Source organism: Oncorhynchus tshawytscha, linkage group LG12, assembly GCF_018296145.1.
Source record: "Oncorhynchus tshawytscha isolate Ot180627B linkage group LG12, Otsh_v2.0, whole genome shotgun sequence".
Classification (NCBI taxonomy): domain Eukaryota; kingdom Metazoa; phylum Chordata; class Actinopteri; order Salmoniformes; family Salmonidae; genus Oncorhynchus; species Oncorhynchus tshawytscha.
The window spans coordinates 47,279,047-47,293,129 of NC_056440.1; the positions used below are offsets into that span (position 1 = coordinate 47,279,047).

General features: G+C 43.2%; 1 protein-coding gene across 6 annotated transcripts in view; it reads right to left on the reverse strand.

The window, feature by feature from the left end:
• The window catches only part of LOC112263420 (semaphorin-6A), a 96,391-nt gene that overhangs the window by 38,897 nt on the left and 43,411 nt on the right, over positions 1-14,083 (reverse strand). For all 6 annotated transcript variants that reach the window (XM_024439602.2, XM_024439601.1, XM_024439600.1 and 3 more), the window contains exons 4-7: positions 6,328-6,388; positions 5,629-5,691; positions 5,062-5,163; positions 2,151-2,241 (exon numbers count right to left, since the gene is read on the reverse strand). In XM_024439602.2, coding sequence (XP_024295370.1) covers positions 2,151-2,241; positions 5,062-5,163; positions 5,629-5,691; positions 6,328-6,388 — 317 coding nt within the window. The remainder of the gene's footprint in view (positions 1-2,150; positions 2,242-5,061; positions 5,164-5,628; positions 5,692-6,327; positions 6,389-14,083) is intronic.

The window sequence follows — 14,083 nt, forward strand, 5'->3', positions numbered from 1 at the left end:
GGTTGGAGGAGTTGAAACCCACCAACGGAAATCTGACTCATTTGGGGTTTCGTCTTTTTGATTCATTTTCAATCCCCACATTCGGGAGAAGATTCCATTTTTTGGGGGTGCAAAACCACTTATTGTGTTTACAAGCTGCCCACAATCTACATCTGCCAAGAAAAAGAGTCTTCCCAGAGTTCAACAATTTGTTCAACAGCATGTTGAACAGACTGCCACTTATTCCTGACATACTGTACTGTTAGTATATTGATATCAAAATGGGCCACAAAGTATTAAATGCACGGTAGTATACCTAATGCAACCTTGCATTAAAATAGAGAAAGATTCTCCTATCTAGCTAATGTTTAACGACTAAGAGGAAAGGAACATTTGCATAATACATTTAAGTAATTACTGTGAGCCATATTGATACATTGTAAATAAATACACATTCTTGACATAGCATACATACAAGTGGTGTAATTTCTCTTAGTATTGGATAGAACTTTAATGTCCCCGAGAGGAAAGTTGTCTTAGACACACAGTAGTGCTCAGTGGAGGCTCCTCAGAGGAGGAAGGGGAGGACCATCCTCCTCAGTGAATTTGTAAAAAAAATTTAATGGCTAAACATTTAAAAAGTTCTCATATTTAGCTAAACCTATACTAAACCTCTCTCGGCCTGTCACGTCACCAAATAATTTATTTGCAAAGTCTTGTGTAGCTGGAGGACAGCTTCCATCCTCTTCTGGGTCAATGACTTCAATACAAAACCTAAGAGGCTCATGGTTCTCACTCCCTTCCATAGATTTACACAGTAATTATGACAACTTCCAGAGGACATCCTCCAACCGAGCTATTTCAGTATGAACTGACATGTTGTCCACCCAATCAAAGGTTCAGAGAATTAATCTAGTACTGAAAGCATAAGCTACAGCTAGCTAGCACTGCAGTGTATAAAATGTGGTGAGTAGTTGACTCAAAGAGAGAAAGACAATAGTTGAACTGTTTTTAACAAATTCATATCTTCCAAAATGAAGGTGAAGCAAGAGAGAAATAAGAGAGATTGTGATTTTTTCAGTTTCACTGACTTAGCTAGCAAATGCAGCTACTTAGTTTAGCCTACTGAAACACCCTGCTCAAACAGAGTGATACTATGTTAGCAAGCTGGCTATGACTTTCCAACACAACACTGGAACTCTTCCAAGTCAAGGTAAGCTTTTGGTTTTACTCATTTATTGCCACCGGGCCCGCCAGTGTAACTGCTTACTGACTGTACATTGTAAAGTTACTGCATGATTGTCTTGGGTTTATTAACGCATTAGTTCTATTAGCTATGCTGACTATGACGTTACTTTAGATAATATGGTGACAAAGATGTAGGCTGTGTGTAGCGATTTGGCTTGGAAAGGTTTTTTCGCCTTGTCACACAAGAATGGCAAGGGAAGAGGTGAGCGGAGTATAGCGCATAGATGAGGCAAGGAATACAAAGTGGCTGCTATCAAAGTGAACTGTGTTAACGCGTGATCAGAGGTGTATTCCTTCCACCGATTCTGTTGAAAAACGTTTCTTAAATGGAAGCAAATGGAACAAAATGGGGATAAACATACCTGAATTTGTCCAATAGAAACTCTTGTGTGCAACTCTTGGACTAATGATTACACTCTATATCAGCTAGATGCAGGCAAGAGTGTGCAAGGTGGTATTGAAAGTCAATGTCTGTCCATGTGTCACTGTCTGTGAACTCAAATTTGTCTCTTGACCTGTGTGCATCTACATTGTAAACTTTCATTCATAGGCTAGGTTGTAGAAACCTCATAATGGGTAGAGAGAAAATGTGAGTATTATGTAGTAGCCTAAACCTATCGCTGTTACATTGAACTGGGTGAATGGAATATGAATGAAAGTCATCCGATATGCTGTAATAGAAATAAGGCCATGCTCATGAAAAAACAATTGTTCTCCCTCATATTAAACGGCACTGATCACCAATGGTACTGCTGTATACAAAATAAACACAGTACATTACACACTCAACATAATATATATACTGCACTCATATTGATGTGGTAATACAAGCTTTAAAAGGCTACGTCATTAGGCTAAAGTGTACCCTATATTTTCCCAGGCCACATCCACATTCCAGTAACAAATTAGTTATGGTCTCTCACCCGCAAACAGGGCGATGTTAGAGTGTTTTGCATCGTATGGGCACCGTGCCATCCCACTGATCTCCTCCCCTAGATGTTCCATGGTGTCCATCTACAGTGGGGGAAGGGAAGAAGGTCAGAGGAAAATCCACCCAAAAGCTACCATTCACCCCATCCCATCCCAACCCAACCCAACCCAACCCATCCAAACCCCAACCCAACCCTATCCTCATTGGAAAATGATGTTATTGTGTTAAATATGGCACCATATTTCACACAACATTGCAGCAGTAGTGGCAGTGGCTGAGTATCATATCTGGGTGAAAGGTCAGTTACCTCCCCCATGGGTACCCGTGTCATCCCCAGTAGGCATGAGTCTTTCATACGGGGCATAGGCTGAGGTCAAGATCGCTGTATGCTAACAAAGCTAACAAAGTTAGCATACTCTTGACAAAGACTGCAGCTTGCCAAGAAAGGCGAAGTGCTTACACTGCCCTTTTTGGTCTCTAAACAGGTCATTTTATTTTCTATTCCTGTCTCGGTGGAAACAGCTATCATCTGGCCACTAAAAAGGTCACACACACTCTCACTAAGTGCAGAAAACCCTGCCAGAGAAATAGATGAAGCTGTTTTGGCAGTGAAAATTACTCATGACCTTTTATTAAGACAACTAACACCAGCAGTGGATTTTTCTCTCTGCTATCAAAATATGAATAATTGTATAAACAGAGACACATTTTTTGAGACAGGAAATTCCAATTACATTTATTTTCTATTAAAGATATGGCGTAGCTAGTCTGAGGGCACTCATTTCAACTGTATCACTGTGGGTGTTGATGCACTATGCTGTCACTGTGGGTGTTGAGGCAATATGCCTTAGTCTCTTGGACTATCTGTTACTTGGACTGGGTTCTGCTGCAGCATTGGTGGAGGGAGGGAGGCCCCCCTTCTGCCTGTTTAATTTCACAGTGGCAATGACCTCTGTCTACTGTGGGCTTGGCTCTCTGTCAGTGATATATTCCTGCCATTTGAATAGGAGGAAGAGACTCCAAGGCAATTGGGAGACATATGAGGTCAATCCACTATCAAACAGCAAGGAGAAAAGGGATACACAATGATGTTCTTGCTCCTGAAGACATTCTTTTATTTTTCCATAAACAATTAGAAACATGGAAAGCTATACCTAACCTTGAGGATGTTAATTAATTATGAAAATTATTAATACAAATAGAAAATAAGGACATCTCTAGCATGGCGTTCAGGTGGTTGCTTCCACAGTGGAAAGGGGCCTTGAATGTCTATGTTGCTATCCTATAGGGTTTATCACTGCTATGGGAAATCATAGTGTGCACAATTTCAGTGCAATGACTCTCCCACTGAGACAGTCACACTCCATTTCTCTGCTGCCTGTCGGACTAGGGCTGAGGCTTTACACCATGGCTGATCCATATCACCTGGGCCCTCTCAGGACTGTTCCCCTGCTCCGCCCGGCAACATCAAATCAAATCAAATTTATTTATATAGCCCTTCGTACATCAGCTGATATCTCAAAGTGCTGTACAGAAACCCAGCCTAAAACCCCAAACAGCAAGCAATGCAGGTGACGTAATGGACACCCATAGAATATCAGGCAGCTAGGGAGGGAGGCTTTATTGCACAAAGCGAGCTGGGCCTTAGCTCAGGGGAGCGGCCCATGGCTGCCAAGGTGTCTGTCTGAGCGGCCCTCAGGAGTGTGTGTGGGGGGTGGGGGTGGGGGGGCATGGGATGTAGCTGCCGTCGACAGCAACATTTGTATAGCCTTCCCCCCTCCCCGTGGCTCTGATTAATGTGGGATGAGGTTGGCCCCGAAACAGAAGCTCTTTTCAGGCCTGTCAGGTCATCGAGATGGTGAGGCAAACTGTAGCCAAGGAGGATGCATGCGCACACATACTCTCTCCCCCTAAATCAAAACCAGGCTGAGCATTGAGGAGTGGATGCACCTCAAAAGCCTGGAATCGGTCAGCTGGGAGAGCCTGCCAACGGCCCACAGCCGACAGGCACAGCCTGTTCATTTCACCTCTTCCTCATAACGTTTACACATTTTACAGCGCCACTCGTTAAGTGTTACGGTATGTCAGTGAGGATGTCAGCTTTTCGCAGACAATATACCAGTAATAACAATTAAAAGGGTCTGAAATGGGAGCAGAGGAACTGTAAAACTAACCATGCCTATAAAATTTGGGCATAAATTCTGCATTCTCTAAAGAATGCTCAAGTGAGAACACAAGCCTTTTCTGTGCTTCGTTGAAACCAAAAACCCAATGAAGCAAAGAGTCTTGTTCAGCAGTAAACAACAAATCCCTGATGTCTCTCAACAACACCTTCAAATCAAGTCTACTGTGGCACCAATTTATTTCCCAACATGCCAACAACAACTGCCTTCTAGAGATATCTTTCCTAAGGATGACATATAAGGGGAAAGGAGGATACCTAGTCAACTGAATGCATTCAACTGAATGTGTCTTCCGCATTTAACCCAACCCCTCTGATTCATAGAGTTGCAGGGGGCTGCCTTAATCAGATGGTGCTCCTCTCTAAAGAAGACAGGCTTAATAATTCTGCCAAAGCCAAAGCCAAATCTTGAAACTATTCCAAAAATGCCTTGACAACTGAGGTGGCCGCCTGTCTTGATTAGAGCATCTTATTTCAATATAACTGCTATGCCTACATGTCAACATATGTTTACCTGCTTTTAAATCAAACATGACAAACTGCACGTAGAAAAAGGGACAGATCTGACCATGGGCTTTTGAAAGTAATCCATCAATGTCCATCTCTCCACATATCTTCTGCTTTACGTCGTAAATATTGGTGAAATACAGCACTGTGTTGGTGGCATATTCTTAACAGGTGAAGTCAGAGCATGGGTAGTAGGGAGCAATGGGAGCTGTACCTTGTAAGTTCGACAGGAGGGGTTGAAAGCATTTGTTCCACACACAAACAAGGTGTCATCGTTTTGCTGCAGGAGGACCTTGATGAAATTGTGACATTCATCCTTGGGGAGAAAGGGGGAAAAAAATGTTAATTGTCTCATTCTTGTGCTGAAAAGAAACAAGAGTGAAACGACATTGACAGCTACGTTCAAAGGAATGAATGATGGCGACTGACTAGTTTACCTTCATGGAATGCTATTAACTCTACAGTGTATTATTTGATGAGAATGTCAAATGCATGGAAAACATAACATGAATTACACAATAAAGGAAATGGGTGGATTTGTCCATGCCATAATAAAAAAACAACAGGTAAATATTCATTTCACGATAGAGTATTCATATAGAAGCATTTGAGACAGCAAGGAATTCTGAGGTGGCATAAGTAGGTTTAAATGAATATGCACATGCATTTTCCTGGTAGGGTCCCATGGGCAAGAAAAGCTCCTGGCCCTAGTTATTATTATGTATTCTGTGTCCTTCAGTACATTGAGGAGAGGGAGAATAAGTAGATCAGTAGTCTGTACCTTGTGCTTCCCCTTCATTCGGCAGGTGTCCACATCTGCCTGTCTGGACTTCCATGTCAGTTTCTGTGGAGAGTAAATTGATGGGGAATCAATTGAGATCTCTGCTTAGTTACCGTGGTCATCATTCCTCAAGAGAGCCAGAGCCCGGCCCGGAGCACCAGGCAGTCACCTCGCACGATTGACTGCACTCTGCTTGTGCCCTGTGGGTCCTCTCAAGGCTGCTCTGAAGCCAGCGAACTGCCATTCCACAGCAGAGTAGCCTCTACTACAGCTACAGTGCAGTGTTAGTGTTTGGAGCCTGGCCACTGATTAAAGACTACTGCTAAACAGGCTCTCAGTGATCAATCTCTCTGTCTCAGTCTCTTTGAGACAGAGATTCCGGCTTGCTCTTATTATTTGCCCCAACTAGGTGGATCACACAGACACTGAGGAGACACTGAGGTTGGAGGTTGTTACATATGTCCATACATCTCAGGTTTCTCTCTTGGCCCCGTCCTGCTGACCAGCAATGACGCATGTGGGTTGGTGCCTGATAGGATAACGTGCTTAGTGGGGTCATGGCGTTGCCGTGTCTCACGCCAGGCAAGCCGCTGGAAAGGGACTGGACAGGACGGTCCGCCAGGTAATTAGGCGAGTGTTCGGTATGGTCACCCCGGAGGACGGCGCAGAACAACACATCTTCCCCCCAAAAATACTCACCTTGTTGAAAAAGATCTCCTCGGAGTTGACGGTGTCTGTATCCAGCGTGTATATGTGATCCCTGAAAGAGAGGAAATAAGAGAGGCACTCAACAACAATTCAACCATTTCTACACCAGTAAATCTTAAACGGTTCATATTTGTCTAAACTTTGTTCAAACTGGCAAAAAATAACAATATACAAAGGGGCTATTTACTCTGTCAGACAGAAGCAGTCAACAAAAGTTTACAGTGCTGCTGCCGCCCAGACAAAAGCCTCTTTGTTCATGGGAAAGGTTTGTGGGGGGTGGGGGTTTTTGCCAAGTCACTCGATGCTGTTCAGGTCAATTAAGCATTATGTTCAGCCATAGGAAATCTATACTAACACTCATTAAAGCGCAGACAAGACCTATGCATTTCACTGGTAATCCAGACTTTCCTACCCGCATATGGAACACATAAACTCAGGAGTTAACTACCTTTCTGCCAGACTGTGTTTACTGACTGTGAAGAAAGGCTCTGAGAGTGATTGACAGGCTTGTTTGCGGAGGGAAAGGTGACCGTGCTCAACGCTGCAACCACTTTTGAGATTCATTTTTTTGAGATGACTGTGTGAATGTAGTTTAAATATACATTTATTAAACATAAGATTGAGTGTGAGTTTTTGTCACAACCCGGCTTGTGGGAAGTGATAAAGAGCTCTTATAGGACCAGGGCACAAATAATAATATAATAAAAATCAATCATTTGCTCTTTATTTAACCATCTTACATATAAAACCTTATTTGTTATTCGAAAATTGTGAATAACTCACCACAGGTTAATGAGAAGGGTGTGCTTGAAAGGATGCACATAACTCTACAATGTTGGGTTGTATTGGAGAGAATCTCAGTCTTAAATAATTTTCCACACAGTCTGTGCCTGTATCTAGTTTTCATGCTAGTGAGGGCCAAGAATCCACTCTCACATACGTAGGTATGTGGTTGCAAAGGGCATCAGTGTCTTAACAGCACGATTTGCCAAGGCAGGATACTCTGAGCGCAGCCCAATCCAGAAATCTGGCAGTGGCTTCTGATAAAATGTTCACAGAACCGCTTGTTGCAATTTCGATGAAGCTTTCTTGTTCAGATATCAGTGTGTGGACTGGAGACTGGAGACAGGGCATGAAAGGGATAACGAATCCAGTTGTTTGTGTCATCTGTTTTGGGAAAGTACCTGTGTAATTGCGCACCCAACTCACTCAGGTGCTTCGGTTTATCACATTTGACATTGTCTGTAAGTTTGAGTTAGTTTGCACACAAAAAAATCATACAATGATGGAAAGACCTGTGTGTTGTCCTTGACAATGCAGACAGAGTGGAGCTCCAACTTCTTAATCATAGCCTCAATTTTGTCCCGCACATTGAATATAGTTGCGGAGAGTCCCTGTAATCGTAAACTCAGATCATCCAGGCGAGAAAAACATCACCCAGATAGGTCAGTCGTGTGAGAAACTAGGTTAATGTGATTGGATGTTAATTATTTGACTAGGCTATCTATATTTGACATTGTGTTGTAAATTCGCTGAACACTATATGGTTTCATTTTAATTTTGCAGTGAAACGAGGCTACTCAGTCAAGAAAAAAAACTCACCCAAATGTATAGCCCCGTTGGAAAAAATAAATGGACTGTTTGAAAATGTGAAGCAATTGTTTTTAACAAAAATATTTATATTTTAAATATATATTTAAAAAAAAATGGGAATCACATTTTTATTTGGCGTACCCCCGACGGCATTGCACGTATCCCTGGTTTGGGAATACCTGTCCAAGAGGATAAAACCTGACTACGTTATGTTATCAGCGCTACGTCGTAAATTAAATCGTTAATCTTGAGAGCGTAGCATTTGGAGAAGCTCCACCCTCTCTCTCTCTCTCTCTCTCTCTCTGCACTCGGCAATCCCGTTCTGTGAGCTTGTATAGCTTACCACCATGGCTGAGCCATTGTTGCTCCTAGACAACTTACAGTTGACCGGGGCTGCTCTAGCAGGGCCGACTTGCTGGAAAGGTGGCATCCTATGACAGTGCCACTAGAAAGTCACTGAGCTCTTCATTTTTGTCTACGGAGATTGCATGGCTGTGTGCTCAATTTTATACACCTGTCAGCAACAGGTGTGGCAGAAATAGACAAATCCACTAATATGAAGGGGTGTCCACATACACTATATATACAAAAGTATCTTCTTTCTGGGAGAAAGTTCACTCTTATCTGCACTGGCAAATAATTTCACTGCACAGCTGCGACAAAAATCTGATTCAAGCTCAGGCCACAGACATCCTCCTCAAAATGTTCTTCATTAAGATTCTCTGGATTCTCTCTCCACCACATGCTTTGCCTAATTGATCCAAATTGGAGACATTGTTCCAAAAAGTCCATATTTACAATCATTTGCTCCCTCCTGGTGATGTGGCCAGTGTTTCAGAGCCTAGTGATTCTAGCAGTCGAATCAGAGCAGAGCTCCAGCAGAGATAAGACAGAGCCAAGCCAAGCGTCATGCAAACATCCTGGCAGGACAATGCTGGAGCTGTCTCTGTGTCAACAGCAGCAGTCAAACACTGTCTGCACCTGGGCTCATGTCAGATCAAGTCCCCATTCATTTCCTCCACTAAATATATGGTCGAGCTCTTAAATATACAGCAGGCCAGATCGCCTCTCATCTCCACTGCGCTCTATGTGGTAGTGTAACTTCTAAAATACATCTTCTAAATTTCCATGGTACAGTTTATTAGCTGTGGTATATTGGCCATATATCACAAACACCCAAGGTGCCTTATTGCTATATAGCCATTGTTTGTCATACCCATGGTATACGGTGTGATATACAGTACCACGGCTTTCAGCCAATCAGCATTCACAAGCTGTTTTTTTATGTGATATTAATCACTGCGGAGTGGGCTCTGTACTTCCCGAAAATAGGGGCGTAAGAATGTGAGTTGGATGGAAGGTATGTAAATATCTGCATGGCTCTAAACATTGAAAGTTGAAAGTAACGCTTTGGTGTGTCTAGGGGGAAAGAGGAGGACTTGGACATCCAACCATGAGAACAGAGGGGCTTTGTGCTAGGGAATGTCGTTTTCATAACACCCCATTTCTTCTGGGGGGAACTGCAGGCCAGTGCGGTCCATCTGGTGACCCTTTGTGAAACAATCTCGCGCTCGGACGGCAGAAAGGGGGCCCTGATTAGTATGCATCCCACACCTATCGCCTCCAAATGGAACACCCCCCTCCCCATATTCCACCCTCTTCATAACTAGATTATGTGTGGTAGGGGGGCATTGTACATTGTTTCGCTCACATCCCAACACAAGTGTATGGGAGGGTAGAGAGAAAAATGGGCACGATTACACTCAGGAGTGGCTTAAAGAGGAGCCTCATTGAGTATTTTCTGGCTGTCCTTTTGGCCGAGTCTTATTTACATTTTGTACAGGCAGAACACTGCAGTGGAAAAAATTACGGCCTGCTTCTGAGAGGCAGAGGAAGTGTAATCCGCATCATTAACAGGCTTTAACAGGATTTGATGGCGACTAGAATAATTGAGACCCATGCGCCTCCAGTGGGGCAGCCCAAAGATACCCAGGGTTTTCATGAGGACCGGGGACATGCTTTCACATGCACGCAGGCAGACTTTACCATTCCCACCCTTATTGAGGGGCGTAAACAGAGGGTGGGTGCCGTTGCCATGGTTAGCGGGAGTTGAGGGCAGGGAATGGTGACTATGCCCAGCATGCGGCATGACCTGGGTCTTGGGGTACCTGCTGGCTGTTATTGGCAGGCTAGCAGTGGCCGGTTGATCGTCTCTGCGGGCAGACACCAGGACAGAGCTTAAGTCTGGGCTAAGCCTCAGTGTCTGCTCTTCATCTGATCACAGAGTCGGCCCTGGTCAGGGCTAGCAAACACACACCCACACAGCAGCACCACAAGAACACACTCAACATACAGCAGGGAGTAGGCCTCTGACAACCGATGCCAGGCTGAGTATGGGCAGTGCACAGAAGGAGCCAGACTGCCCTATGAACACAAGACGTTGAACATAAATATTTTTGGTTGAAAAGACATGGAAATATGTATTTTCAACATCTTGTGCTCACTGGGTGGTGACATTAATTCCCAGTTTTATTAGAATTCATGACAACATTGATGTATGCATACTTTAGCTTAGAAATATGGTAAATTAAAGCAGACAAATATTACATTAAACATAATGTCATTGCTCATCACCATGAGAATTACTAGATAGGCCAATGACACAAATTGTTCTTAACTGACTTGCCTAGTTAAATAAAGGTTACATAAATCAAAATAAAATAGACTAAAAAGATATTACTCAAAAGTAAACGTTTTGGTTTTCTTCCCATTAAGATATTAGACTAACAGCTAGTCAAAGAACATGACTGATTCAAATGTGTAATATCCTGGCATGTGGATTATGTCTTTTATAAAAAGGAATTGAGAAAATTATACAGAATATTAAACCAATGACATGAACTGAATGCATAACTATGGAAGAATTAACATATTACAAGCCACAAATGACTAAAGAGAATGACCTAATCAAGATAACTGTTTAAAACTACTCCCAAAAAGACCAAATAATGTCAATTACAGCATATGTTGGAGCTCCAGCATTGCCAAAGATTACGTTTTTTCTCCAGATTAAGACACTTTCATCTATTTACAATTTTGGCAGTGGATATGTTTGCATGTCCTGCTGCTAAAAGAGCTTGTGGTGTTATTGCTAGCGTAAAACAAGAACCAAAAGGATTTATACCATTCACAAAATGGCCTGAAACAGAGTTTGGTTTTGGACATGGTTTCCACTGACCATCTGCAGGCTGCACACTGAGATTTCTGGTCTTCAGGCATGGCATAATGGCCATAACACTGGACCCACAGCATTGGGCCCTCAACACTGTCCCCACAAAACTGGGCCCTCAACACTGGTCCACAACAGACACATTTCACTGGGTTATGACTATACACCGGCAGCCCAATCCTGGCAAAAGAGCTGATCTGATTGGTCAAAAGACCAATTGTGACCCGATTCAGGAAACTAGGCGTACGTCTCAAGTCACGACTTCACATGAGAGCCTATTGAACATATTTTTAAAAAAATGTAAAAAATATGTTTGTTTTTTTGGCAAAAATGCCAAACATGTGAACTTTCATGTGCCTTAATATCAAACTTGTATGTCATCTGTAAATACGAATACAATATTTAAATTAAGAGCCTAGCTGGTTTAGCCACAGAGAAAGTCAGCAACCTTCCCGCTAGCCATGATTGGCTGAAATAATGAGTGGGCTGGACATGCCGAAAGATGAGTTTGGATTGGTCTGTGGTGTTGCATCTTTTGTCTATAAAATGAGCTGCTCATAATAGTATTTTTGAAAGATATAATGTTAGCCATGGAGACCTGCAAATATGCTTCTTCTGCTCTCAATAGCATTGCTGCCCTGAATTTATCAGGCACTATCGACAAAGGTCAGTGGGAAAAAGTTGTGATGGACTACTTTCTGGACGACGCATGCTGACTCTCTCACACTGAAAATAACACGTTTTGAAATCAGTGCAACACAAAGGGCCAAACAAGCTGTGCAAACTAAATGGAAACAATACAGGATGTCTTATAAAAGGGGTTGCAGTCTGCAGTGAAGCTTTCATTCATGTATACCGGTAAGAATCTAGTTAAGGATTCAGATATTAACGTTATACGTTTCTCATTTTGTCAGAAAGTTATTTTCATTGCAAGCTAAAGCTTGCAGTTAGCTAGCCAGCTGGAGTTCGATGGCTGGCTTGCTAACTAACATTAAACCTAACGTTATTTGTTTAACTTTAGCTTGCTATGACAATCGGTTTGTATTGCTAGTAACGTTACTCTATGGATTGGGATTATAGTTAATTTTTTAGCTAGCTAATGTAAATGTAACATGTCTAAACGACAGATCCCAAGTTAAAACTTGCTGTTAGCTAGCTAACGTTAGCTGAGGTTAGGTGGCTGGCTTGCTAGCTAACATTAACTTATGTGTATGAGGGGTATGTAACGTTAGTGATGTTTTCTCAGAATGCCATTTTGCATCGCTAGATTTAGCCTAATGTTTGCTAGCTAACATTGAACCTATTGGTTAACTTTAGCTAGCTATGACAATCTGTTTGTATTACTAGTTAAAGCTTGCTGTTAGTGAGCCAGCTGACGTTAGATGTGTGAACTGTGTGAACTGTGTGTAGTGATATCTCAGAACGCCATTTCGCATCTATTGTACACTGCTCAAAAAAATAAAGGGCACACTTAAACAACACAATGTAACTCCAAGTCAATCACACTTCTGTGAAATCAAACTGTCCACTTAGGAAGCAACACTGATTGACAATAAATTTCACATGCTGTTGTGCAAATGGAATAGACAACAGGTGGAAATTATAGGCAATTAGCAAGACACCCCCAATAAAGGAGTGGTTCTGCAGGTGGGGACCACAGACCACTTCTCAGTTCCTATGCTTCCTGGCTGATGTTTTGGACACTTTTGAATGCTGGCGGTGCTTTCACTCTAGTGGTAGCATGAGACGGAGTCTACAACCCACACAAGTGGCTCAGGTAGTGCAGCTCATCCAGGATGGGACATCAATGCGAGCTGTGGCAAGAAGGTTTGCTGTGTCTGTCAGCGTAGTGTCCAGAGCATGGAGGCGCTACCAGGAGACAGGCCAGTACATCAGGAGACGTGGAGGAGGCCGTAGGAGGGCAACAACCCAGCAGCAGGACCGCTACCTCTGCCTTTGTGCAAGGAGGAGCAGGAGGAGCACTGCCGGAGCCCTGCAAAATGACCTCCAGCAGTCCACAAATGTGCATGTGTCTGCTCAAACGTTCAGAAACAGACTCCATGAGGGTGGTATGAGGGCCTGATGTCCATAGGTGGGGGTTGGCTTACAGCCCAACACCGTGCAGGACGTTTTTCCTTTACCAGACCCTGTGCTCTTCACAGATGAAAGCAGGTTCACACTGAGCACATGTGACAGACGTGACAGTCTGGAGATGCCGTGGAGAACGTTCTGCTGCCTGCAACATCCTCCAGCATGACCGGTTTGGCGGTGGGTCAGTCATGGTGTGGGGTGGCATTTCTTTGGGGGGCCGCACAGCCCTCCATGTGCTCGCCAGAGGTAGCCTGACTGCCATTAGGTACCGCGATGAGATCCTCAGACCCCTTGTGAGACCATATGCTGGTGCAGTTGGCCCTGGGTTCCTCCTAATGCAAGACAATGCTAGACCTCATGTGGCTGGAGTGTGTCAGCAGTTCCTGCAAGAGGAAGGCATTGATGCTATGGATTGGCCCGCCCGTTCCCCAGACCTGAATCCAATTGAGCACATCTGGGACATCATGTCTCACTCCATCCACCAACGCCACGTTGCACCACAGACTGTCCAGGAGTTGGCGGATGCTTTATTTATTTATTTAATTTTTATTTTACCTTTATTTAACCAGGTAGGCAAGTTGAGAACAAGTTCTCATTTACAATTGCGACCTGGCCAAGATAAAGCAAAGCAGTTCGACAGATACAACGACACAGAGTTACACATGGAGTAAAACAAACATAGAGTCAATAATACAGTATAAACAAGTCTATATACAATGTGAGCAAATGAGGTGAGAAGGGAGGTAAAGGCAAAAAAGGCCATGGTGGCAAAGTAAATACAATATAGCAAGTAAAACACTGGAATGGTAGTTTTGCAATGGAAGAATGTGCAAA